The sequence below is a fragment of the Hylaeus volcanicus genome, chromosome 7, assembly GCF_026283585.1.
Source record: "Hylaeus volcanicus isolate JK05 chromosome 7, UHH_iyHylVolc1.0_haploid, whole genome shotgun sequence".
Lineage (NCBI taxonomy): Eukaryota > Metazoa > Arthropoda > Insecta > Hymenoptera > Colletidae > Hylaeus > Hylaeus volcanicus.
In genome coordinates this window covers 6,131,732-6,159,722 of record NC_071982.1, presented here as the reverse complement: position 1 = coordinate 6,159,722, position 27,991 = coordinate 6,131,732, and the positions used below count along the sequence as shown (strand labels likewise).

The window sequence follows — 27,991 nt, the reverse complement described above, 5'->3', positions numbered from 1 at the left end:
AAGTCATCTGTTGGTAACACAGAACGCTGTGTTGGTAGCGCAGAACGGTCTGTTGGCAATGCAGAGCGTTCCCGTTGATAAATCCTTCGATAAGTCAGGGTTCTGCATTGCCGATGAGACGTACTGCATTACCAACGATACTCTACCCTTGCCGATCTTGCTCGAGTAACTAAGATAAGGTTCGAAGAAAGCTTTGTACAACTCTCCGATGCCTTCGTTTGACTGAGAACGAATGAATCGTGCCGGGGAAAAATAGACAGAGCTTCTGAAATTTGAAAGGGAGCCTGCTCTCATTTAATGCAATTTTCTAACGCTGTTTTCTTCGACCATGTGATTATTCTTCGACTGGGATACTTCGCTAGCACGTGAAGTATTTCGAATAGTAGAGCTCGATCGCCTAGCCCGAGATTCCACGTCGAAGTAAAGCCGAGAACGTTGTTTTTCTTTCTCTGTTCGCGAGGGTCGCGCCGACACTCGCATTATAAGCCACTTAAACGACACTTAACGAGAGGCCTCTATTGTCGCTCGGTCTTTGTTGCTCGCCGCTTTACTAGCTTCTAATTGGTGCAATCGAACGAGTGCTTTTAGATATAACTCGCTGAACTTCTCTACCCCACCCACAAATCTAAGCGTCAGAAGCCTTCTTTCTGCTTTGAGAATTAATTTCGAGGAAACGAACGAGAGTAGTAACTTTTCCTTTCGCGCAGTGTTCGCAAGTGTCTCGAAGGTTACGAAAATTCTTTTTCGAAATTTTATCGAGCAACGTTTGATGGGATTCGTCTTTTCGGTTCACTCTGTAGGGAGTTCTGATCGATACCGCGGTATCGTTGTCATACAAATGCTACGTCGCGTCAGACCAATCTGTCAACGCAAGGGAAAGATCAGGAGCAAACTAATCACTCCGATGAAATATTGAGGTGTGCCAAAGGTTAGTAGATGATCAATCGATACGCGACACTTTGTTATGCAGCTCCCTATAAAGTTGGTCGCGCACCGCTCGCAGCCGGCACATTGTTCAGGAAACGTTTGCCATATTGCCCTGAAGTTTCCCTCGCGTTTATGAAAAGAGCGGCTGGTTATTGTTAAACCTGTCGACTCCCTTAATCCAGCTCCTCTCGTTCAACGAATTAAAAACTCACAATTACCGGGATTATTATTCCCGCGGGAATTAGGTGAAATTTACGGCTGAGAATTCATCGTTTCCTCCCATTTACAAGAATAATATCGAAGAATCTCCGCTATCCGAATCCGTGAAAGAAAATTTGAAATTGAACGATAATAACCTTGCGATTTTAATATTTCTAAGGAAACGTACTTCCTACGATAAACACCAACTACCACGCATTCTTTTCTAGAAACTTCGAAAGAATTTTTCGAAAAATTCAACCCTGACGGAATGTGATCAGAGGAATGTCTACCAGAGGAATCGACGCTGAGGAGCAAGAATTATCTGTTTCGCGAAAGTTTCTTAATTTCGCTGGTACAGGAAAAGGAACATAATACCGATTCTCCTTTTTTCAAGAGCAATCATATCTCCCCCTCCGGGTCCGTGCTCCAACGACAGAACGTAGAGCCTCGATCGAACGAAAGGTACCGCTTCCATCGGGAGCTTCCGGTTCAGGAAGTTCTGCCCGGAGTAAGCAAACGGAATCGGTGCCGCGTTTAATCACCGGGATTTCATTAGTTGCGCAAAGGAGACTCGTGATTCGATTCGATTCGATTCGAGAGACGAACGGACGCCGTGGCCACGCGGAATCGATACGAAACGCTCGATTCCTGCGAGATCTAGTAGCGTGGCACGTGCACCATGCGTTATATTGCTTCCGCGTGTTATTCTTGCGCGTTGATTTCGGACTGAACAACACGGCCATAGTTTCGATCAAGCTTGGCTACCAAAAATAATGGACGCGTGCTTTTCTTTCCAAATAGCGAAGTCGACGCTGTAAATTTGGAAACTATTGAGGATTTTGCAAAGATCGTAAGTCTGAAGGTTTGAGTAGAATATAAAATTCGTGAGTTCCCTATAATTCTTACAATTCTCGGCCAATCCAAATGAAACTTTTTTTGGTTACATTACACCTTATAACGTAAAGTACAACCCACTTCATTTTTGGATACATCAGAAATCAACATTGTTATTGAGTTTTTGTGTAGGATATAAAATTCGTGTGTTCGTGGATTCCCTATAACTACTACAATTCCTGACCGATCCAAATGAAACTTTGTTTGGTTACACTATACATTGTAACCTAAAGTACAACCCACTTAATTATTGGATACATCAGAAGTCACAATCGTTAGACACCCCACTTTCTATTGCATACTCAAAGACGAAAACCCCTTTGAACCATAATTATCACAAACGAACCATTCCAACCCCTTGTAGCGCGTGAATGGGACAACTTAGATAGTTCCAAAAATGTTCCAACGCCCCTGTCCCAAAAGGGTTAAGATTTAACAGCGAGTGACCGTCCTCGGTCGAAAACGGCGCGAATCTCCGTCGAGAAACACTTTGCGCTCTCTGTGCCGTCACAAACGGGGTTAATCATCATCAGACGGCGATAGAGGGTGGAGGAGTCTTGCGTTCCATTCTCGAGAAAAAGCGCAAAGCGCCCCGGGGATTGGCCCCCGGGTGTCTCTTCCCTTAGCAGCGAAATAAAAGAGAACTGTTCACCTATACACACGCTTCCGCATAAACGAGGGCTCAACGGGCGCTTTAGAGTGCACGAAACTGCAAAACGAACAAGCCTATTGTTTCGCTCGGTGCTCGACTATTTGACGCTTCTTTCACCCCCATATTTTTTTCCACCCTCATCTTTTTCCTCCTCTCCCTCCCGTTCCCTTTTTTTTTTTCGCCGTCTGTGTCCTGTCGCAGATACCGCCCGATCCCGATCGTCGCTTTGTGAGCGATTCCGCCAGGTCGCGTCCGCGCGACAAAGCAAATCGCGAGAACAATGGACCCTCGGGGCTTATTTGAGAAGTTACTGGCAGATTTTTGGGCAACTGGGCGATAAAGAACCGCGAGGTGTGCGCGGATCTTCGATCGTTTTTGAACTCTTTTTTCGCTTCAACCGATTCGTTTATACACCGCGAAGGAATTGAATCTGTTTCTTTTAATCTACGAAGGGTAGCTTCTATGAGTCTAATTCTTGTATTCTTGTACTCTATACTGCTGAAAGTGTTACCAATGCATTGCTTAGGTTTTCACGATGAAAATGAGTCCAAACATGACTACATTCGGAGTACTTTAAATTCTATGTATTGCTTGGAGAAAGAAAGAATGACTCAGAAAAGAATAGCGATCTCTATTGGATCAGACGTGTTAGTAAGCTATAATAGTGCCTGAAACTAAAGCAATATCACTGTGTTTGCCACATGAGACAGAATCAGATCAGAAACTGCCATGGTCCCCTCGACTCAAGAGCCATTTTTAATTCTCCTCGCAATACATTTTACTAAAAATGCTCTGAATCGCGTCGTGTGTGGACTCATTTTCCTCAGAAAAAGACTCGCCAACCCATTACTAATACTACTATCAAAATACAACATTCCCTCGACTGAAGAGTCATTTTTAATTCTCCTCGCAATAGATTTTACTAAAAATGCTCGGAATCGCGTCGTGTTTGGACTCATTTTCCTCGGAATAACCTCACCGATACATTACAAATATCCCAATCAATATACAATTAACTTTGAACCCGATGAAATTCGTTGCTCCCAATGCGCGAGGGCTCTTTAGAAATCGTCACTTAAGATAACACCCCATGATATTACCCTCGACGCCAGTTTGAACCTGTAATAATCCTAATTCGTGAGCCCCGAGTCCCATTTGCCAACATTCGACGAGAATAATTCAACATTGAACGTATGCCAAAGGACTCGGACAGCCGGTTGATAGATGGTAGTTCTCGCTAATCCACTGCGGGTGTCTTGTTAGAACCGACGCGAAAAACGCGTCTCTGTCTACCAGCCTTCGGGCAGGAAATTCTGATCGGAGGTTGAAAGAGATCCGGCCCCGGAAGGCTTTGATCGCCAGCCTTCTGCTCGGCTAGGCAGCTTCCTCTCATCCACGATGGAGGAGCGAGGTTTTTTTTCGGTGATCAGGAACGGGTGTGCATGTACGTGAAAATAATTAAAAAAGGAAAAAAAGGAAAGCAGAAAGATGTCGAGTGTGGCACTGACGAGCAAAGTGGAATGCGATTCTTTTTTTTTTTTAATGTGAAAGAGGATCGAGAAATGGATGACTCCGGTTCTAGACCGCCCCCCCCCCCCTTCCTCGATGGTTTAAAGGGACGATTGTGTTCGTTGTGATAGAAACATGGAGAGGGAATAATTCACTCCGTATTGCTTTTCACAATGATATTTGAAAATGTATTTATCACCTTTGTTGACGAGAGAACTGGTCGATGTATTGTGGTTAGATGAGAAGTTGGCTAGTGAGTTTGATTGGTTGGAGTATAATTTTCTAGATTATCACGCACTCTTCGTGTTCTTGTTTGACTCCTTGTTCTTGGATAACAGGAGCGCGATACCACGTTATTTTATAGATTATTATACATAATCAAGGAGACTGTCACCAATGAGAAGTGCTATCCAACTTCTCATCTCCGCGCAGTACATTACACCTCTTTCTAGGATTCTCAGATTATTAGCAACGTTTGGCTACAATTTCTTGCGAGAATTATTTAAATAGATGACATCCTACTCGACTTTCCGTTTTCAAGCGTTGCTTTGGCGTTAATTGATTCCATCGCTAGGAAGGGCAGCACGAGCGACTCGATTCTTCCGTGGCGGATCGACGGAAAGGAAAACGTCGAAAACACAGTTCGATGGAGGGGTGGTGGAAAACAGCTGAGGGACGGAGAACGAACGAGCGTGCAGAGGTTGCGAAGAAGGAACGAGGAGGAGGACGGAGAGAAGATAGAGGAGAGAGTAGAACGAGGACTACAATATGGGTCAGTTATTGATTGCTCCCTGGTCGACTCTCTGTAACGCCTACCGTACACCTCCGTCGTTTCTATCTTGTTATCTTAGATTCCGAAACGCAACCGCCACTTACCACCCTCTAACATAGCGAGGTCCTCTTTATTGGCATGCATGCGAGCGTTATTAGAGGAGCCGCAATAACGTTTTCCCACGCCTGGCCGTGCATTTGCGGAATTTACACGATCGTGGCTGGTTTCTACCCTCTACAAGGCACGAGGGGATGCACGATTTATAATCGAACGATTCTGGTTACGATGGACCAGTCGACGGAGGTACCGGAACGAACCCGAGGAGGAATTTATTATTTGGGAGCTGTTTAGACTGACAGGGGGTAGAGGGATGGGGTGTTTAGGTTGAACGTCAGGTTTTTATTTCCGAGTGGACATTTTTTAGTCGAACGAACTCGGAGCTATTCGTAGAAAAATAAATTGTGTAAATTGATAATCAACGACGGGAAATAAGAGTTCATATCGGGGGGTTTAATTGCTCTACGATACACTCGAGTGTTTGCGTATTTTATATAGCGATTAATTTTTAAAATACAGATAGAATGGAGCGATACACGATGTCAAAGATAATTCATGCAGGATCGAGCACGGATGAACCCAGTGTTCCTTTTTCAGCCTTTCGGTTGGGCGCAAACGGAAAACAAAACGAAACGCGACTGCCTCGCTTTGTTTTTTAATCGACACGTTGCGGTGGTGTAAATCGCCCGTATTCGAAGCTTCCTGGCACGAGGAATGTTTTCCTTTTTAAAATATGTAAAAAAACAGAGGTTCACATCGGGCCATTTGCACGACTATAATAATATTACGTAAACGTCCGCGAACGACCACAAATTATCGAATATTAGAAGATAAATTACTGGAAGTATAAGAAAATATTTTCTCCTAAAAGTGTATAATTTAAAAAAGAGATTCTCTAAATTTTCGTCTACAAAAAACAAATCAATTTGTGCACTTATCGAGACCAATCAGCTCTTTTTGGTTGTATCGATTAAAATGGAACGTCCTGTACGGAATCGTTAGACTCGATTTCCAGGTAACCAATCCCCCGCGTAAATCGAGATTTAGCCGTGCAAGTACCCCCGCGAAATCCTAGGGCCGAATGCAAATTACGATTCGACGAGTCGTTGTGTTTTTCCAGGCAATCGCAAAAAAATGAATACAAAGGGGATGATTTCGCAGAAATTGGAATATTTAACAAAGGGTGAAACTTGATTAGTCAACGCCACGCACAGCGAGACGAGTTTTACAACTAGCATCGTTCGTTCGACCATTTCGAGCCAGCGTTAATTAATCGCTGATGCGTATATATACAGGGTGGTCCAGGACGAAGAGAAATGATTTTTACTTTCCACCTCGTAAGAGAAATATCAAGGAAACTTTTTGTAATAGAGGAAAATTACAAAAAAAAAAAATATTGGTTTCTTTTTATTGGGAAGTTGGTGATTTAGACACCCTTTATAAAATTTGTAAATAATTCAAATTTTGAGGATTGAAACCGTTTATCGTTCAATTCGAGATTAACGGAGACGTTGATTTCTTATTGATTCCAACGACCTGTTTCTGGTGGACCACCCTGTACATAGGCATTATGCAAATTACTTGAGGATTATGCAAACACGGCATGAACACGCTGGTAAAGTAATCATTTCACGAGTTATCGCACGCGGCGAGAGACTCGAAAACGAGAAAAAGATACTGTTCGAAGTTCCACCCAAACGCTATGAATAAATCTACCCCTTGAGACGGGTACTATCTCTCGAAGAGGACAATTTTGGGGCACTGTCAACGTAGAAATCAACATCCCCTAATTTAAGTACCCCAATTTAGGATATTTCCACTGCAAACACGTCAAAAAGTAGACATATTTAGGCTAAACAAACGTTAGAAGAAAAATGGAAAGCTCCAAAGTTCTGACCCCTGTCCCTCGAACAGAGCAACTTTGAGTCACTATTACCATAACAACCAACACCCCCTAATTTAAATACCCCAATTTAAGATACTCCCATCCACAACACGTCAAAAAGTAGAAACATTTAGGATAAACAAACGCTAGAAGAAAAATCGAAAGCTCCAAAGTTTATGGCACAGACACATAGCATCCCTGCCCCCTAAAAAGGGTGCAATTTTGTGTCACTGTCAACATAGAAACCAACGCCCCCTAATTTAAATACCCCAATTCAGAATATTCCCACTGCCAACACGTCAAAAAATAGAACCACTTAGAGTACAAGAAAGGTTTGAAGAAAAACTGAACCCTGTCCTTCGAACAGAGCAACTTTGAGTCACTATTACCATAACAACCAACACCCCCTAATTTAAATACCCCAATTTAAGATACTCCCATCCACAACACGTCAAAAAGTAGAAACATTTAGGATAAACAAATGTTAGAAGAAAAATCGAAAGCTCCAAAGTTTATGGCACAGACACATAGCATCCCTGCCCCCCAAAAAGGGTGCAATTTTGTGTCACTGTCAACATAGAAACCAACGCCCCCTAATTTAAATACCCCAATTCAGAATATTCCCACTGCCAACACGTCAAAAAATAGAACCACTTAAGTACAAGAAAGGTTTGAAGAAAAACTGAACCCTGTCCCTCGAACAGAGCAACTTTGAGTCACTATTACCATAGCAACCAACATCCCCTAATCGAAATATCCCGATCCAGAATATTCCCACCCTCGGCACGTCAAAAAATATAACTATTTAGGGTAGAAGAAACGCTCCAGTGAACGTCGGATGATAAATCGAAAGCTCCAAAGTTTCTTCCCACCCCCCCCCCTCACCGCCCCCCTCCCCGTGGTTGGGGGGGCGGGCGCGGGGGGGGGGGTATATGGAAGTTCGGCCGTGTTAATGGAGCAGCTCGACGCGGATTTGACGCGTCATTTAACGCAAGAATGTTTTCATAGGCGCGATAAAGCAGATCAGTCGACGAACAAAGCGTCGATGATGACATCGGCAAGTGCGAATCTGGCCCGGGGCTACAATTTCGTCCAACGAGTCGGTGGAGGTTGAGAGGGGGACAGTGAGGAGGGGCGGTCGTTGCCAACTCGGGGGACACGGCGACGATTGGCGAACAGGAGGAGGGAAGCGTCGCCGCCTTTTTCGACGGTTACGTAACGGCGTCGTTCGCCAAAACGTGGTTCGATCGCGCTGTCACGCGACTTCACCGAAGGTGAAGCGATCCCGCGAAAGCTACGCCACTGGCGAACGCCGGGACGAGATTCGATGATGGATGACGCCGTCCTGTCCCCGACGGTTCGACCCGTTACTCCGATCCGGAGACGAAGGGTTCAACAATTTTTATTTAGAAAATCGGAAGGCCTTGAGAGATGGTTTTCTTTTTTTCTGTTGGATGTGGTTCTGTTCCGTTGCGGTGAACAAGTATCGCTGGGGTAGGTCTGGGAAAAATAGGTGGAAAAGTTTCCAAATAAACGTTCACGTTGAAGAAGGTTGGCAACTACTTGGCCTGGGGATAGATACGACTCGTTTCTGATTAATTAAAAATACCAGATGGTTAGAATTCGCTTCAAAATGATTGTCCACCACCTGAACAGTCAACTTGGGGAAGGTTGGTAACTTTCCTGGGGACAGGGTGCTACGACTTGTTTCTGATTAATTAAAAACACCAGATCGTTAGAATTTATTTAAAAATCAATCACACGAACACGACCCAAAAGATTGCAACTACGACATACGATTGTGATCAATATTGCGATCATTATTCCAAAGTCACAGGATGACTGCCGCTATTATAACAAAACTGCAAAATCGATGCAGTTCACATCAGGATAATTATCTGCCACCTGAAGCCTCTAAGGGTTGTAAGTTTAAATTCACGTTTCGTTAAAAACATGAATTTCTAGCAGGGCTGCGGGCCGTCAGTCACCTGGAGTCAGCAGAGGATTACGATAATTAATTCGTATTCCACTAGAAGCGTATATTTCTAACAGTCAACTGCAGGGTGACTGTCAGTCACCTGGAGTCAACAGAGGATTGCTACAATTAATCTGTACTCCACTGGAAACATGAGTTTGTAGCAATCCGCTACAGGATATCTGTCTGCCACTTGGATTTGATAGAGTATCGCAGCCACTGATCGCGATCCAATTAAAAATACTCAAACATTCAGTTACTCAAATATTCAAGACACTCGAAACTTGCGACAATTAGCAATAATAAAAAAAAAAGAACTGGATCACCTCTGTCCAAGCATAATATTGCTACTAAATTTCCTGAGAACAATCGCATTTAACTTCAACAAAACCGACTCTCATCTCCAACCTAAACCGCGGCGCTTTTTTATACCTTTTCATTAAAAAAAAAAAAAAGTAAATCACCTATCCAAGCATAACAGTTGACGCTACTTCCATCGAGAACAATTGCATTAAACTTCAGCAAAGCCGTCTTTCGTCTCCAACCTAAACCGCGACGCTTCTTTCATCCCGAACGTATGCGCCTCCCCTAATGGTTTCCCAGCCGTCAGTTAATTTCGCCCCGCGCGAAAACCGCAACATCGTTCGCGGAAAAATGGCCGTTTGTTTCCCTGATAAACACCGCGGTATTTCGAAACCTATTTTCCGGCGAGCGCCGCTAATTTTCCCCTAATGACGCGGAAAAGGTGTCCGAGTGAGTACCGTGCGAGCCGTGACAATGCGCCAGACCGGAAACGGGCGAAAACAGTTTAAGGGGATCTAAAATAAAGCGGCGAACGACCGTGAAAAGTGAGCATTTAATCCGACGCGGTATTCATTAAAAACGGCGGCATTCGGGCCTCGCTCATAAATCGAGTATTAAACTCGCCGGGGGAAACAAAGTGTGTTTTTGTTGGTCAGAGCATGCCGATCGCGACAAAACTCTACGCTAGCGAGAATAATAGTAGGACAGTGTCGACGGTTCAGCTTACGATGATGCGAGATGAAAGATCTTGCTGGGTTGGACGGACGAATCCTAGTTTTGTTATTATCGCAAATATTTGCTATCTAGAGAAGAGTAAAATTATTTATTGCACTATAGAGTGTGTAAATTCCAGAATTGGTGTAAGAACCGGAAATGGAGGGGTAGCTGAGACGATTCTGAATAAAAATTTCCTGTGCAAAAATGTCGCATGATGCTTCGTTTTTGAGTTATTAACGAAAAATCACGGACAAATCACAGCGTTCGAGTAGCACGCGCTCAGCCGCGAGAGCATAGGCTTGAGCTAAGACTGACTGGCCACGCCCATCGCGACCTGAGTACCCACTACTCGGATGCTGTGATTGGTCCGTGATTTTTCGTTAATAATTCAAAAACGAAGCACCTTTACATTTTCGTAAAGGAAACTATGGTTCAGAATCGATCTCAGCTACCGGTTCTTACACTAATTCTGGGACACCCTGTATAAACGTGACCAATATGGTAGAATTATCCTATCCTATAACAACAACAACTACCAAATTATTTTCACCAAGAATTTCTAGGTTCAACCCAATGAGAATGCGTGAAATCTTGGCAACGATCGTGATTATCCTAGATCGAAGTTCTGCAGACCTGCGAGTCAGAACAAAGCGTATCTAGTTCATGCACGTGGCGACCATGTCCACGGATCTCTGGATCGACGAGTTCGATCGAGTTCTCACGACTAATAAAAACGTCCGAGCCTTCGAGGTTCGCGAATTCGACGTTCATCGCGGTTTCCTAAATAGTTTGGTTAGACAACCACCGTCACGCCCCTAATATTTTTACCCCGACGATTGGAAGAGCGCGATGGTCGATAGCGGTATTTATAAACGCACCCCCGTTTCGATACAAGCCCGTGAAAAATAGACGACGCAGACGACCGAAATGAAACTTTGAGTTCAAGTTACGGGCTCCATTTCTGGCTTTGAGCTCTAATAATCAAGTCCCGCGCGCGTCAAAGGCTCGAACGGTGCTGCTAGGCGTCAGCGGTCAGAGGATGGGATCGAGAATATCGTGGATATCGTCGACGGCTCACAAATATCCACCACCGTTTCAAATTTTCTACTAAACAACTATATAGATTCGAAATTTGTATTAAAAGAGTTTAGAAATAGTCAGACTTCCTCGTCTTATTTCATTTATATACTACCGCTATGTTACCATGGGAGAACCTCTCTGTTACGGAACAAATTTTTAGAATCTATTCGGTAGTTCCAGAGATAGCTCTCTGCATACAAAGTTTACCTTTTTGTAATTTATCACTAGTATAGATTATCATTCCGAACAACTTTCGCTCGAAGCAGTTTCCAAAATGATAGACGAATTCGAAATCATAATACGATAGACTCTCACTCGTGGAACACACCGGACGAAATGTATAATGCGGTAAGTGAAAACGGTCTGCCAGGAGTCAGACATACTAGGGTCAGACATACGGCAACCAATTTAAAATAAATGGTTCCTGCACGAATATTTATTACACTGACTGTGTATGTATATGGACGCGATAAATTCATACATATCTACGAATTTGTTACCATCCTGAACAACATTTACTTCAAACAGTTTTGGAAATAATGAAGTTTTAAGAAATTGCAGCGAGATAGGAGAAAGGAGGACCGACTCGCGCTACCGTAACGCGAGCAGCGAGTGGAAACGGTCTGCCAGTGGTCGGACGCGCCCAACGGGAAGCGGCAAGTGATAGCGCTCGGGCTGCGGTCAGACGCACTACTGTGTCTCGTTATAACTTCCAATGGGTGCATTATTTTTAATATCATTTTCTACGAGAGCTGTGGAGATTAACGTAACCTACACGAGTATGGTACACTTTAATTCCATTTTAAGTACGTTTTATGTATTTACTGTTCCATCACTGTTCGCTTGCCAGTTTGAAAGAAACATGTTTCGTGGTAGTCTTTTCATATTTCTTTACTTGCTAACGATGAGTTCTGGTACATGTTACAATCTGGTGATTGCTACAAATCTTTCATAGTAGAAATGGTATTCGAGTAACCAAAACGTGGAAGTGTTCTGAGTACTACAGACAATCTATAGCTCCGTGGAGAGCAGTTACAAACCACCAGATACGAATAAAGACAATACACACTCGGTATGTGCGTGAACTTTCAATTTAGAAGAGCTAAACGTACGGGACGATTACGTCTGTATCATTGCACGTAAACATAGAACCTATCACTTTTGTCAGATTGTTACAGTGGACAGGAAAGAGTTATGGGAGCTTCCCCAGTTTAAACTTGCAGATAACATTCCTAGCAACCCCTTCGGAGGCATCTACCAGACCTCTACTCATTTCCTCTAATTTATTTCGAACGAAGTAATTCGCGTAAAAACGGATTAAACTCCACAGATAACAGTCGCCGTGCGTTCCTTTACATTTCCTACTTAATTTCATCAAGTAAGAACTTTCTCAGACCCAGACCTAACCCTAGCGAACGCTTCAGAGGGTTCTACCAGACCTCTACTCCTCGTTCAACTTCGCTATTCCTTTTCTTACGGCCAAGAACAGCCCGCCTTTCGACAAAGCCAACCCTTCGCTAAGGTAAGGAACAATCTCGATCCCATCCGTGACTGCGCTAGGGTCAGAAAGTGGTGACTTACGGGTGAGAGACGCGGCGATGAAGACTCCTCATGGACATGGCTCTGTTCTTGCGACCTGAGCCGGATGTGGATCCGCTGACGCTTCCGTTCGGCGTGGTATGGCGTGGCGCAGCTGCTGGGGGAGCGGACTGCTCCCCCGTGGCGGCCACGACCACCGCCGCCGACGTGAGGCCCCCCGAAGTCGCCAGGCCGTTACGGCGAAACGGGCCCGAGCCAGCCGCTAGCCGGCGTGCTAATCTTCGGGCGAGCCGACGGACCAGGCGCGCCCCTGCAGCACCGGCACCCACGCTGACGGTCTTTCTGTCCCACCCCCCGTGGCCAGGGGGTGGTACACGATGCCTGGTGACCGCTTCGGCGACGCTGTGTCACGCTCTCTCGCCTCTCGCCGCCTGTGCTCGCGTCTGCGCTGCGACAACGCGTCGGGATTCCCGCCTAGGCCTTCTTTAGGGTCCCACGGTGGCGCTGCGATCGTCGATGGCCGCGCTTGCGTCGGGGAACTGCCTCCAGGAAGCTTCTTCGCTGGTTCTTCCTTGGGCGATTATCACGAGTCGCTGGTCACTGCAAACAATTGATGGAATGTTAGATCACGTTTGGACTTTTGGAAGTTCTGGTTTCTCTATGTTTTATTTTAGTCTCTAGGGGATGAATATTAAACTTGTAGGCATGGAGACATGGCCCGGAGCTGCTTTAGACCCGGCTCGCTTTCTAACTATCTTTCTTCGAAGCAGCGGACTATCCGTTAATTGTTCTACTTTGTATACATACATTTTCTACTTTGTTGACTCTAGAAATTGGGACAGTAGCTTTTCAGCGAAGTAGAGCACTTGGGGTTGATTCTTGAATAGAGCACCATCTTTTGAAGGTTTAAGCGAAAGATGAAATACACTCGTAGGCTTTTGATTCGAATCAATTCAATTCAAATTCAAATGAAGACTAATTGCGCGGTCATAACCGCTGCGCAACTTAAAGATGCAGCGAAAACTGTGGTAAAGCTTGCAATAAAATGTTCATGGTGAAACGTTTGAACAGCTGCCGTGGGAAGAAGTAATTTCCTGGCGTAAAGTATGACATATCTCGCGAACTATTACGTTTTCAATGGCCATAACTCGATACTTTTATACGTCGGACGATGAAAAGAATCATTTTGTGTAAAAATAAAGGGCACGATTCTATTAACAAAAAAAAAAAAAAAAAAACGGTGTAAGTATGTATCGCACTTAGCCTAAGGCAAAAAATTAGATCATTAAAATATATATAACCCATTGCTGGATCCAACTTTTGTTTGCAACAATTTTTTGTACCCTTACTTGGAAATGAGATACAGCCTGTCCCAGTTTCTATAATCGCCCTGTACGCAACCCACTTTCCTTTATTTCGCGTTATTTTTTAACTGTCTATAAATAATTCACGCGACGAGATACATGTCAAAATTACGTGCGTGCAGAATATTTACATACGAATTTTGACTTAATTCTATATCTTTAAGTGCAATTTATTTTTACGTTATCGCAAATAATAGCAACTACATGTTTGCATGGGAAGTAGGTTATCTACGATTTTAACATAAGCAAGTTTCGACGCAATTTTGCAGCTTTTCTCGACTATTGCGCCGAACAAACACCGAATTCGCTATTTTGTCGGGTTTCGAAAGCACAGACTAAAATGGCTTGATGGTAAGAGGGTTAAAGTTGTTCGATACGCAGGGTGAATTGAAAGTTCTGTTACAAATGTCACATACAGTTCCAAACAAAGAAAAAGGATAGGTCGAACATGTAATTTCGACGTACAAGTTAGAAATTTGAAAAGAAGTAAAAGGTCGAACGAATTTGAACGGGGGCTCGTGATTTTCCTTTTTGGGCGAAATCTTCTTTCGCAGGGGCGCTGCGTCGCGTGTACATTTCTTTTTATCCGTTTGAATCAATTTTTTGTTTGTAAAAGACCGCGTTTATTCAGTCGGTTTCATGTGGCGCGAGTTTCGCGTGATTTCCTCGTGACGACCAACCTGTACGCGTATTTTTTATCGTTCATCGAATGCGTTAGGGTGTTTCGTTAGACATTTTCCGCTGTCCGAACTCATTTGCAATGATAACGCGGGAACAAAGTCAAGGTCGTTCAAATATCGAATAATCGAGTAATAAACTGTCTCGGGCGGCAAAACATAAAATAATTTCCTAAATATTCTTTTTCGATCCCCGCGACGAACAAAACTAATACAATTTATTTAAACGAGATAAATTTTATTGTATCGCCCCGCCAAGTATGATAATGTCGGTTTGAATAAACATTCGTTTGAATTGTGCAGTACGCGGGGAAAAAACATGGCGTCACTTTATCGAGTGTAAACGTCTGAACGGAAAAACAGAAATCGTTGATTAATTTTCCGGGCACTCGACGAACATAGCTAACTGCATTACGAGTACTTGTATTTTGTAACGATATTCGTAAATATCGAGGACAGAAAAGAAGGATAAATCTGTAACCCTCTTCGTTCAGATTTTTTTGCTAAAATAAAGGCTACGTTACTGTAACTTCTTGGAGGACACCGACGCAGTTACATTTTCCAATAACGTGCGACACGACAACATCGTGACGAAATTCCCACATGTCATGAATAATATAAATTTGAATTTGTATTTATTTGAAACGAAGCAATTCGTCTATGAAAAGATTGAACTCCCTAGGTGATAGTCGCCATGCGTTCCGCTACATTTTCTAGTTAATTTCGTCGCTTCGGCGCGAAAGGTTAAAGTAAGAACATTCTCAGAAAAAAAGATCGATCGGCGACAAAGGCGAGAAGAATTTTGTTCGAAATCAAATATTTATTTAGTCGTGAATTTCGCTCGTCGTCTGTGATCGTCGAATAATTCTTACGTTGGTACGCGAAAAATGTAAAATACAAGAGGAATCGAAGCAACGTACCTGCGAACGTATCACGAGGCGGTTGCGAACGCAATTCCTGATCGGCGATACATCCCCCACGGTTCCTTAGAATTTTGGCGTACACGAATTCGACGGTCAGTGACCGAATATCAGCCTCTCCGTAATGTGGTTATCGGTGTATCACAGTTTGTAGATCCGACGCACACCCCGCGATCGACCATCATTTCCATTAATTACACTCGCATTTCATCCTGGCACTGCGTGTCGCGCCCCCTTTCATTCACACCCATCTCCTTGAGCGCACGTGTTCACCTTAATATCTTCGATTAATATATCTTAGTATCACAATGGGACGATTTGTTTTAATCTTCCTTTGGCGTCCGACTCTCCTCTTCCGCCTGGTATCCTTCGTTCCCTCCTCTTGTTAATAAACGTTTAAACCTTAAGCTTAGAAAATCACAGTCGCGAATTGATACGGATCTCCCGTAGCATGTGCTGCTGTTGCTCGACTCGAAACGATCACACTGCCTCGCGTACCCCTTCCGTGTCGCCCCCCACCCCTTTCTCACTCTTTCCCGACGACCGCACACGATTGGTACGATCGAGAATAGTCGTCGATTCGTCTCCTGGCGTTCAACGTTTCGTCGAACGTCGTGTTTGCTCGCGGTAGGATGTTTGTTGATCGAAAGGCTACGGAATCAGCGGTCCATATGCCCTCTAGCTGGTTATCGTAACGTTCTGGGACGGATTGCGCGTTCGTCGAGCCCGGCGCGACAAGTCTCGCGTATTCGACGCGAGAACCCGCGACAAAAAGAACACCAGGGGATTCTGTTCTGGCTGGAAGGAGTTTTGCTATCGACCATCGATGCGTACGCGACAGCATGGATAAACGTCCAGGCCGCTCAGAATCGAAACGGTCGCGGACAACGATTATTTACTTTCGCGTCCTTCGTATCGCGTTGCTTCCTGCGATCCTCCAAGTTCGGCTGGGCCACGCGCGAGTAACCAGGTGCCATCTCGCAACCCCTTCTCTCTTTCGCGCCTCACTGATCGCCAATGTTCTCTGTCTACCTTCTTCGATGGACTACCGAGCATCGTTTAAGATACCAGATGTCGTAACCGTTCGTTTCGCCTATCGAAAATGGCACATCGTCGATTAAGTATCGTCGTCACTGGACCTAGCCACTGGTCTACGACGACAGTTCCACGGCATGGCAGGCTGCGGTGCAATTGTACTCGAATCGATCGAAAGTCATCGGTCTGTTTCTCGTCGCCACGCTTCCTAGCGATCCATGGACGGTGAAATCTCGATCGACCGCTCGATTCGTTCGAGCGATGACGTAACTGGCGACTTTTGGAAGAAACCAAGTACTTTTAAGTTACTTACGGTTTATCGAATTAAATGAAATTTGAGTCGGGAGCGTAGTCAAAGGAAATAATCGTAAATGAACCGATATCGGGGGTGGCTCTTGGAATTGTGCACAGACCTAGTTACGCCACTGCGTTCGAGAGGTTGCGCTCGATCCCTCCGTCGCTAACGACATATCCGATCCGGAGACGGTCGCTGAGGACATCTGATTTTCTTCGATTGCGATCCCGCCGTTTATCCCGCTCTCTCTTTCTTGCTTCCGGTGTTCCCGTCTTCTTCGCTGCTTAGGTAGATGTAGCCAGCGTACACGGCCGCGCACACTCTCCCTCGGTCTCTCTTTCTCGGTCAATCACGACCAGCCATTATTACCGAGTAATCCCGTGACTGCTTAATTACTCTCGATACCGCACTCACCGCCAATGTATCCCGAGACGTGAACAGCGTCCCGAGATTTCCTTACCCGCGACGACACCTAGCCCTTTCGTCCTGTCGATTCCACTCACTGTGCCCGTCCTCCACTCTTTCCTTAGACCTGTGTGCTCGTTTCGTGGCCGTTCCTGCGACTGTCAAACGAGAAACAAGTTACGAAGCGTCCCTTCGAGCATCCTTTTTCTTTATTGTTCTTTCGCCAGGCACACACGCGCGCGCGATCCTCTTTCCTCGGTCGCTCTCTAGTTCGCGAGCTTTTTCCCTCTTTTCAGCATCGACACGCACGAATTCCTTACGTTCTTGTCTCTCTCTCTCTCTCTCCCTCTCTCTCGCTCTCTCTCACCTCGCCAAAAATGCTCGTGTTCACTCTTCCCCTCTCTCGCTCTCTCAGAATCTCCCGTCGCTTTCATTCATTTCGACACATACTCGAAGGGCGCGACGTTTCCTCTAACTCTTCGCAGCACGGGTGACCATCTAGAAAATGTCCACTCGAGCACAGTGGTTGGCATCGGTGGCCACTCGCTACCAACGGCTCGGCCCGCACGTTTCCACCACCTTGCAGGAGTAACGCATTTTCATCGTGTTTCACCACTTTTGTCTCGCTCGAGCCTCCCCGTGTGCGGAGGGTCTCGAAACTAATAAAATTCTCGTGCCGCAAAGAGTTAAGACGATCCCATACACGCGCCCCGCTCTCTCGTCCTTATCGATTACGACGCATACTGCATGGAGAAAGGGCTGCCCACCCGTTGTCGGCCAGAAAGGATCCCCCGCGTGAACAGTTCGCAAGATCCCTCCGCTCGTTCTTGGCCACGACGTTAGAATTCCGCGAGAATCCGTCCACGGGCTGTCGCGAGTGTGTTTTCGTGTGGGTGTGTGTGTTGTGTGTGTGTGTGTGAGAGAGAGAGAGAGAAATGTGTACGTGTGGGTGCCTGCGGCAGTCGTGTTACGTGTGCAAGCGTAACCCCAACCTCGATGTTAGGCGGCTGATAGCCGGCCTCACACTGATACGGCTCCGTCGTGACAACCACGGGCCATACCCGCCCCTTCGACACCCCCTCCACGCCACCCCGAAAAAAACTACACCCCTCTTCAACGATACGATCGACGCGTCGCCTCCCGGCGTTCTCGCGAAACGATTCGCCAAACCTTCGATTCCGACACGGCGCTATAGGTACAGGAAATATGCTAGCCATAATAACACTAAAATAGGTATGAATTTCAGGTAAATTATTTTGTTCGTTCGGTTTTCAAGTACGTTATATGTAGGTTGAAATGAAAGTAGGGAGATACGTACTCTAGGGACAGCCTTGATTTTGGCACAGCGCGCACGCGCGACGCAACGAAATTACGCTTTTCGGGACAGAATTGTATCGTCTCGGCGTTTTCTTCCATGGACAGAGTACTGTAAACACCGCGATCGATTATTTCGCCTGCGAGAAGGAGAATCGTTCGATTTGCGTACCGTAGGTCAGTGTTATCCGAAGCAGGTGACGCTACCTCCTAGAGGAACGTTCTGTAGTTTCTGTAGAAACGTAAGAGAGTTTTTAATATACATAGACAAAGCTAGCGACGCGAATATTTATTCGTATTAACCCTTTGCACTGGAGAGGTGACTCTCAGTCACCATTAGGTTTCACGCAGCAAATCTACAATACCTAATGTTTCTTTATTCTTAAATCTAGATAGCTTAGAATTCATGGCAATAGAATGCCAAGAAACATCTCGAGTTGCTGGTAGATATCAGAAAAAAAGACCTCGAGTGCAAAGAGTTAATACATCGATGGTCGGAATTTAAGATTTATAGCAAGCGATTCACCAACTGCTGTCGCTGATCATCGGAGTAGCTCTGCATTACCCACGTCGAAATTGGAGTAGCTCTGATGTCGCTGATCATCAGAGTAGCTCTGCATTACCACGTGGAAATCGGAATGGCTCTGCTGTCGCTGATCATCGGAGTAGCTCTGCATTACCCACGTCGAACTTCGGAGTTGCTCTGCTTTTCCTGCATCAAACTTCGAAGTAGTTTAGTTAAATGATGTATAAAATCTGCAACAAAAGTTACATGAATTAATAATATGTTTCAAAAGTTACATCAGTTGCAATATTAAAACATTAAAATTGCAAAATCATACATTTTACGTTTGTACAATAAAGATACGCGAATATTAAAAAAATGTTTAACTTTGATCTCTTATGTTTCTAACATATTTAAAATTTATTAGGAAAATGTGTAACTTCATCAATATTTCAAGTTTCTAAAAGGTGTAATGTAATAAAGTTAATGTGCATAAACTCACAAAATTTATTAGTTTATAATGAATGTAGGAAGAAACTGTCTAAATTTGCAAAATCTTACGTTTTATATGTGTACAACAGAGGTATGTAATAGTTGAAAGAATGTTTAAGTTTCTATCTGATATGTTTCTAACATATTTATTATGAATTTTAAAAATGCGTATTGTCATAAATATTCACAGGTTCTAGAAAATATAGCGTAGCATAATAAAAGTGCTTCGACTCATAAAATTTATCAATTTATAATTAATGTAAGAAAAAATTGTAACTTTGCAAAATTATACAAATTGTGTCTAACAAAAAAATGTAATTATTGAAAGAATGTTTAAGATTTTACCTTTTATGTTTCATGATACACATATTTATAAGTCACTATAAATATGTTAGATACATAAAAGATGAAATCTTAAACATTTTTTCAATATTTAGATGCTTTTGTTAAGGAGATATAAATTGTATAATTCTGCAAATTTGTACAATTTTATTCCGTATTCATAATGAGCTAATAAAGTTTGAATTTACGTTATTTGAATTGCAATTGTAATTAATACATAAATATTATTTCTTTATGGACAAGATGGTCAAAACGATTAAAATCATTATTTTTCAAAGAATGAATAAAAAACTGTAAATTTATATTTGATAATCAATGTAATCTATTAATGACATTAATTAAAGACAGTATTACCTATTATTCTGCTTTCTCCGGTAAGCTGCACAATTTTTCTGGCGTTCTGATGTCCACAAATTTCGATCGAAATTTACAACGTAAAGTAGCCATTTGAACGTGAAATGCCGGTTGGCGAACATCCCGCAGACTCATGGCGTCAGATCCTGGAACATTCAAGAATTCGAATTAGAAGTCAGGTTACGATAAATATATATTTTTACAGTATCCAAGTAACAAATTAATTAGAAAAACGAAAACATAAACGATAATACTACTCTGGAAGATGTACTCCCATAGTACGAATTGATATTCGAATGTATATCAATTGGTACCTCATGGAGAACGAAAATGACGAAAGTACGAAATCGATCTAATTTTCTCAAAAAACCGATTCAATAACAAGCAATGGTATAAATGGTATATTAAAAAGATGATATGCAATAACCCAAGGTATAAATAGCAACGATTAAATGTTAATTGAATTGAATTATGCGTACCTATTAATTTGCGGATCACCGATCGACACAACACGTCTGCTCTCTCCAATTGCCGCCGAACGAAGGACGGTTCGTTCTCGGCGTCGTTCTTCTGCGCATTGGGTTGTGGGTACTTGGCCAATGAAATTTCAATATTTAAAAGTTCCAAAGAAACGTTAAACGTAATTGGTTGTCACTTTTCAATATCATGCGGTGTCTTTTTGAACGGAAATTGAAATTGGAAAATGGAAATATCGATATGTATGATATATGTAGATATATATTATTACCCTTGTCTATACGAAATTCCCGAGATTTTTTCCTTTCGTTGATGTAACAGCAAGGGAGAAATTTGTTAAAATTTATTAACCTTACTAACTTCGTTAGAACAATCGATTTCCAATCAGTTATTCTTTGATGTATCTATATACACATAAAACTGATGCATCACTTATTAGGACAACTTTATTAACTCTTTTCTAATCTAAATTATGTATCTATTATAATACAGATCATTTATCTCACAGGACATTTATCTGAATTACATTAATTAGGTTAGATTAAAGATTCAATGGTTTAGGTCACTTTAGGTTGATATGACGTGATCGAGCAATTTATGTAGTATGAATATCCTAATTTTTGAACAATACGACTAATGTTATTACATTTATTAATTGTAAAACAGTAGGGACAAGATTAGTAAATTAAAGCATTGGTGTAATATGTTTATCAGAGTTAGGGTTCATAAATATTTGCTTTTACATGCAGTCAATAAATCAGGTCGCAGAACATGATCAGTAAAATTAATGAATAAACATATGTCATGAACTGAAATATTTATTTTGTAAACAATACAAATTATTATATATCTATCATATCAAATCTGAGATTCTCAAACTCTGCAATGCTTTCTGTAATTAATGTTCCGTAAAATGAACTTGAAGCTCATATGTTCAATGTTTTCAAATATAAAATTATAGAATGCACATCAATGCACATTGTTTAAGTCTAAGAACTGTAATTGTTTCATATATTTTCTCTGCTACACAAAAATGGAATGTTATCACATATAGCAAGCATTTACTGTGTTAAAGCCACTTTGCGATTCTTTGATGAAAAATTCAAATGTTGATGCTACACAAAATGTTGATATTGTCCTAACAAAAATGATAAATAAAGTTGTTCAAGACTTGTTTCCTTTAATTACATATTTACCATATGAAAGTTTGAGGTAATTACTTGGTATCTTTCTCTCTAAAGAAATATTAAATTCACATAACCTTACATTTGTTACTACAGTTCAACTATTGTCAAGTTTTTATTTTACTTTAAACAATATGTTTCTTTATGTGTTTGCAATCTTATGGCAAAGGTACAAAAGTAGAACTGATAAAAACAACATAGGTTATCATATCAAGAGCAAATATATCAGGCACAGAATATTTCAATAAACTGTATTTGTGTCTTTTGATACAAATTTATGACCGAACCCAACAAGTATGATTTTCATAGGTTCATAGAGTTCACAGATCATGAAGAATTAAAAGAAGCAGTACTGTCGTGCAACGATGTACTCTTATTTTATGGAAGTTACAGAATTATTATATGCCAGAGAAAATGCCTCAAAGATAGGCGAAGGAATATTATTGCCTTTTACAATAGGCAGAACTGAAAAATTACGTTGCCTTATGCAAATATAACATGGGGTTAAATTCTACCATACAGATGAGTTAAGAAATTTAGATATGTGCAATTGTTTTCTTGCAATTTTTAGATTGAATGCGGTAGAGTCAGTGATGGCTTTATACCAAGTGGATGATGAAGCAGATAGATCTGATATTTTACAAGATCAAATATCCGATGTTATTGTGTTATTTTTACTTGGCATCGTTAGTGGCCTACAAGAAACAGCTACGAGAAATGAAATACAAGGACACAAAGTTACAATGGTAATGCATACTTATTACCATCTTAACATCTTTTTTCTTTATTCAAAAGTCTATCTTTAGTTGAAATTAAATTTTACTTTAAACTTGTAGGTGGCAACAAGAGCGTAGGGTAGAATAATATCCCTTGTGACGAAAAAGATAAATTAGAAGATGATACACCATCATTAAGTACTTATATACAAAGTCTTCCCTATCTTTTATCATATCGAAAAATTGTCAAACCTGCTTTCCCTGTGAGGTACATCCTCTCACTCTGCATCTTTTAGGCGCCATAACACCACGTAAACACACAAAATTACAATTAAAACACTGCAAGGTAACAAAAATCACGCTGATCCACCACGACCACGTGTTGTTACTTCAACAATTTAAATGTTCGCGGACTTTAAATGACGACGAGTAACGACGGAAACCGACCGCTACCGACATCGACGATGAAATTTTCATAGCAGTGTTGGTGACTCACCGATACGCTAGATGCAGGGTCGGCGTTGGGGGGAGGGGGGCAACCGCCCGGGGGAGCCAGATTTTTGGGGGCGTCGCAGTCCGGTGTCCCTAGTATACGCATACAGAGTGTTCCAAAAAATGTTGTAACACCTTGAAATGAGTGGTTCGGGTGGTGATTTGAAACAACTTTTTCCTTAGCGGAAATGTTGTCCGAGACTTCGTTAAGGAGATATTAACGGGAAACACTGACCAATCAGAGCGCGAGTATGTCGATGGGCGGAGGCTACGCGCTAGGCGGCCGCGCTCATACGCTACCGCGAGCGCTCCACCGGCATACTCGCGCTCTGATTGGTCAGCATTTTTCCGTTAATATCTCCTCAACGAAGCCTCGGACAACATTTTCGCTAAGGAAAAAGTTGTTTGAAATCACCTCCTGAACCACCCCTTTCAAGGTGTTACAACATTTTTGGGACACCCTATATATACCCCTGAAGGGGTGCCACGATAATCTTGCCCGGGGCGCCAATATTGCAAAAATCGGCCCTGGCTAGATGTTTGTGTGTGTGTGTGTGTGTGTGCGCGCGTGTGTAGAGAGATGCCTACTAGCGCCACGTGGGTTTATGTCACCAACTAAAAACGTGGTTCCATTTCTCCGCATCTGCGCTTGGTTCCCCCAGTTCCCCCAGGTGCAGTCTGTGTCAAATACAGGAAACAGTATTTTTGTTCCTTCGGGATTGCACGGTTACAAGTGAATTCTTCCTTTCCAAACCGGGAACGAGTAATGCTGTCGTGACACACGGGCGAGAGAGTTGTTCCGCAACGGAAGACCAGCGTTCGTTTCTCGTTTTCGTTCCTTCAAGAAAACGATAGCATTCTCCAGCCGACAACTCTTCTTAGCCATTTTCGTGGTCCGATACTAAACAAACGTGTGCCTCTTGTGATCCGCAATGGCGGAGACAAACGGGGACGCGAATTTGAATACGAAAAATGGGAATTTCATCTGCGGCGTCGTCGAAGGTATGTAAACTGCACGTAGCGTACGTATATGGTCATCGTTTGCGATGATTTAGCCCTGATGGGGGGGGGGGAACAAATGGAACGCAATGTTCGTCGCTATAGCTTGCATTGTTTTCATAAAAATATACTTTTTGCAGGTTTTTACGGCCGACCTTGGACCACAGAACAAAGGAAGGATCTTTTTCAAAAGCAAGTATCTTACTGCACCGTATAGAAAACTTCAGTTGCATCTAACTGTTCTTTTAACTGGTTTTCAGATTGAAAAAATGGGGAATGGACTCGTATCTTTACGCGCCAAAAGACGATTACAAACACCGTGCCTACTGGAGAGACCTGTACACGGTGGAGGAAGCAGAACATTTAACAGGACTGATTACAGCTGCTAGAGAATGCGGTATTACATTTTATTACGCGCTATCGCCAGGATTGGATATCACTTACTCCAATGCGAAGGAAGTTACGGTATTGAAAAGGAAATTGGAGCAAGTCAGTCAGTTTGGTTGCATTGCTTTTGCGTTATTGTTCGATGATATAGAGCCAGAGATGAGCGAAGCCGATAAGGAAGTGTTTCAGTCCTTTGCTCATGCACAAGTATGTATTAAATACTTTAATTGTTGTGCCAACCTTTTTTATAATTACTTGTAACATTTGTTTAATAGGTTTCCGTTACAAACGATATATTTCAACACCTGGGTCAACCTAAATTCCTTCTGTGTCCGACACAATATTGCTCGACTCGCGCAATGCCAAATGTAGCGTCATCGGAATATTTGAATACCCTCGGGAGTAAATTAGCGCAAGAAATTGATATAATGTGGACTGGTCCCAAAGTGATATCGAGACTTTTAACGGTTGAATCTATCGAGGAGATCACCGAAGTTTTGAGGAGGCCACCGGTTATATGGGACAATTTGCATGCTAACGATTACGATCAGAAAAGAGTATTCTTGGGACCGTATTCTGGCCGCTCTCCCGATCTGATTCCCAAATTGAGGGGCGTTCTGACGAACCCTAATTGCGAATACGGAGCAAACTTTATAGCGATTCATACGTTAGCGCAATGGAGCAAGTGTAACATCGATGGAAAACGAGATTTAACCTTGAGTTCGTATATAATTCTGACTTCCATTCGCGTATGCTAAACTTGCCTTTTCTAATCTTAACGTGTACTTTGCAGATGATTCTTTATCGGCTGACATAAGGTTAGAAACTGAAACGGAAGATGGTGTACTCGGTGAAGATGTTCCTTCAACGATGTCTCCGAATATGTACCATCCTCGACACGCTTTAAAGAACGCCATCAACGACTGGTTGCTAGAATTTAACAAAAAGAAGGCCGCGTGGGGTGTTATAGCAAAACCACAACCGTGCGTCGCCCCGACAATACCGATTCCCATAATTCCTTCTGTCAATACATGTATGAGTCTCACGTCAACGACTACAACTACCGTTTCCTCGACACCCGCGCCGGTGACTACGTCCAGTCATCTTCAAGCATTGGCCGAAGTTTGCTCAAACGTTACTCCTAGCGACAATTTTGTACCTCCCTCTGGTCCAGTTATGAATTCCTTAGTATCCGATACGACCGTTGTTAGCGAACCTATTATCCCAACTATCTCCACTAGCGTGGAACACGCGACGGCTTCGCACGCTTTGTCATCCATGGAACCAATGGATTGTAACACGACACCCAATAATTCTCCAGCCCATGCAGCCAAGGTCCATACGGAAGACTATGTTATGATAGAAAATACTTCTGTAAGTCTCTGTGTATTAATAATAATAATAATAATAATAATTGCATTTGCGTAACGCATATAACCATTCGATCCTGTTTTATAGACGTGCAGCGAAGCTTCTGGAAGCATGCAAGTGGAAGTAGATAATACATCTCCCATTGTTAACGGTACGCAAATGATCGTTGAAAACGACAGCGAGAATCACGATACTACGGATAACGCAGATCAGGAGTCTCAGGATTCCATCGACGCTGATAAACGGTTGATGCAGGAGGATCTATCGTTGTTATGCGATCTTTTCTATTTACCGTTTGAACACGGCGGTCAAGGCATTCAATTGTTGCAAGAATTTAATTGGTTGAAAAGCAACGCCCACGTTGTCATGAGAAAAGCGAAGGAAGACGAGGCTGTGTCTCAATCTAATGTAAGTGATTCTACCTGTTTATTATTATTTCCATCGATACCTGTGAGAATTTAATTAAACAAAATTTCAGATTGAGGAATGGCACGCGCGAGCGGCTAAATTGAACGACATGTGCAACTCTGTAAACAGATTGTTTCAACGACTTACGTATTGTAACAATCGTGAGTTGCTGTACGATCTGTATTCGTATGTGTGGGATATGAGAGGGGTCGTATCTCTGCTAAACAGTTACGTGAAATGGTTGGGTAAGTTGCATTGTTACTTGTATAATAACCTACACGTATTTACCAGTATCTAAAAAAAAGTAACATTAAAAGAGACGTTCCAAACCATATAGATAATTATACTAAGAACATTCCATGTCATGATTGCATAGTATCATCGTTCATTCTTGTAATTATAAACTATATAAAAATAGTCGTAGTAAAATCTATAAAGAAAGTTTATTCAAAATGCTAGTATGCTGGTACAATTGCTGACGCGAAAGAAATCGTTCATATTGATTCGAAATGCCGATAATTTTTATACTTTATTTAATTTTTTGCATTATCCCGACTAGTAGAGAGTTGTATTTGTTGTGCTACAGATGAGTGCTGTTATTCATTTCTCTCAAAAGTACTATCATTTACTACCTATACTTATATTTCAGAACAAAAGTGTCTCGAGTATTGGTAAGTGTATGTTCTATTCTTTTTTTTTTTTAACTCACTCATTTAGTCCTCTTACAAGGAAGATATGCTTTTATATGAAATGTATATGTTTTATCGAAGAAAGTGCATTTTTATATCTAAATTTATTTTTAAAAATTAGAAGTATCTTTGTACCATTGTATTGTTTATTCGAAACATCCCTCTATGCCTATCGTAAATTGTTTGGTTAACATACTCGATTGATGTACATTAAATATCATTCTATGCTTCCTTGTAAAATGACATCATTTATACAATCATGATACACGCAAGAAACATAAACTATCGATTCCGAAAATTACTGACATTTTGTTAACTTATTTTCACACAAATTGGACTTGTTGTTCGCTATATTTACTCTTTACAAATGCGATTATCGGAAAATGAAAGTATATTTTGTCTCCGTTACCGAGGGTTAAGTACTTTGCAAATATTATTTCCAAAGTAATCATTTTTCATGAAACGGTAAATTGTAATGCAGCACAACAATTAAGTTAAAGTAAAAATACACAAATTCGATTGTGACATCGGTTGAAAATGCCTGATGATTCTATTATTTTTGTTACGGAAATTTTCGTATTTTCTAAACGATCAGGAAGTGAACAGATATCAGTAATAGTTGGAAGTAAAATATTTCATGGATCGCATATCTATGGAATCGCATTTGTACATTTGTTTCTGCGCTTTAGAATCAAATGTACCGCGCAGCGCGCGAAACGAACGAACAACGGGTTGCCGTAAGTCAAAATCAGAATGAGTTAAAACCATAAGTTAATCTTACTGTTTCTCATTCTTTCGATACATATATATCTCCGGCAGATACTATTGTACAACTGCAGAATACATGATACTTTCTACAAAACTGAAACAGAAACTTGATAACTCATTCAACACTGAAAACCAATCGATGAGGCTTTTTATGTTCGACTACATACAAACCTTTTTGTGAAATGATTTTCTTATTTGTAGACTGGCGGCTTCCTATTTATTATTCTGTTGGTAAACAAAGCAAGTCACGGCACTTCTCAACTTCTCCTAGTATCTACCACATTTG

At 42.2% G+C, this 27,991-nt stretch overlaps 2 protein-coding genes across 12 annotated transcripts in view; one reads left to right on the top strand and one right to left on the bottom strand.

Moving 5' to 3' along the window:
- Positions 1-18,204, bottom strand: part of LOC128880328 (potassium/sodium hyperpolarization-activated cyclic nucleotide-gated channel 2) — a 136,522-nt gene extending 118,318 nt beyond the window's left edge. For 3 of the 10 annotated variants that reach the window (XR_008457794.1, XR_008457795.1, XM_054130297.1), the window contains exons 1-3: positions 17,975-18,204; positions 15,473-17,365; positions 12,554-13,111 (exon numbers count right to left, since the gene is read on the bottom strand). Coding sequence is in view for 8 of the 10 variants with exons in the window: in XM_054130297.1 (XP_053986272.1) it covers positions 12,554-12,591 (38 nt within the window). In the remaining 2 variants the exon portion in view is untranslated. The remainder of the gene's footprint in view (positions 1-12,553; positions 13,112-15,472; positions 17,366-17,974) is intronic. The other 7 variants (XM_054130290.1, XM_054130294.1, XM_054130289.1 and 4 more) reach the window with 6 other exon arrangements.
- A 5,522-nt stretch (positions 18,205-23,726) lies between these two features.
- LOC128879290 (protein O-GlcNAcase) overlaps positions 23,727-27,991 on the top strand; it is an 8,060-nt gene continuing 3,795 nt past the window's right edge. For both annotated transcript variants that reach the window (XM_054128290.1, XM_054128289.1), the window contains exons 1-7: positions 23,727-24,085; positions 24,223-24,274; positions 24,343-24,676; positions 24,745-25,189; positions 25,263-25,843; positions 25,928-26,248; positions 26,319-26,493. In XM_054128290.1, coding sequence (XP_053984265.1) covers positions 24,016-24,085; positions 24,223-24,274; positions 24,343-24,676; positions 24,745-25,189; positions 25,263-25,843; positions 25,928-26,248; positions 26,319-26,493 — 1,978 coding nt within the window. In that variant the 5' untranslated portion in view covers positions 23,727-24,015. The remainder of the gene's footprint in view (positions 24,086-24,222; positions 24,275-24,342; positions 24,677-24,744; positions 25,190-25,262; positions 25,844-25,927; positions 26,249-26,318; positions 26,494-27,991) is intronic.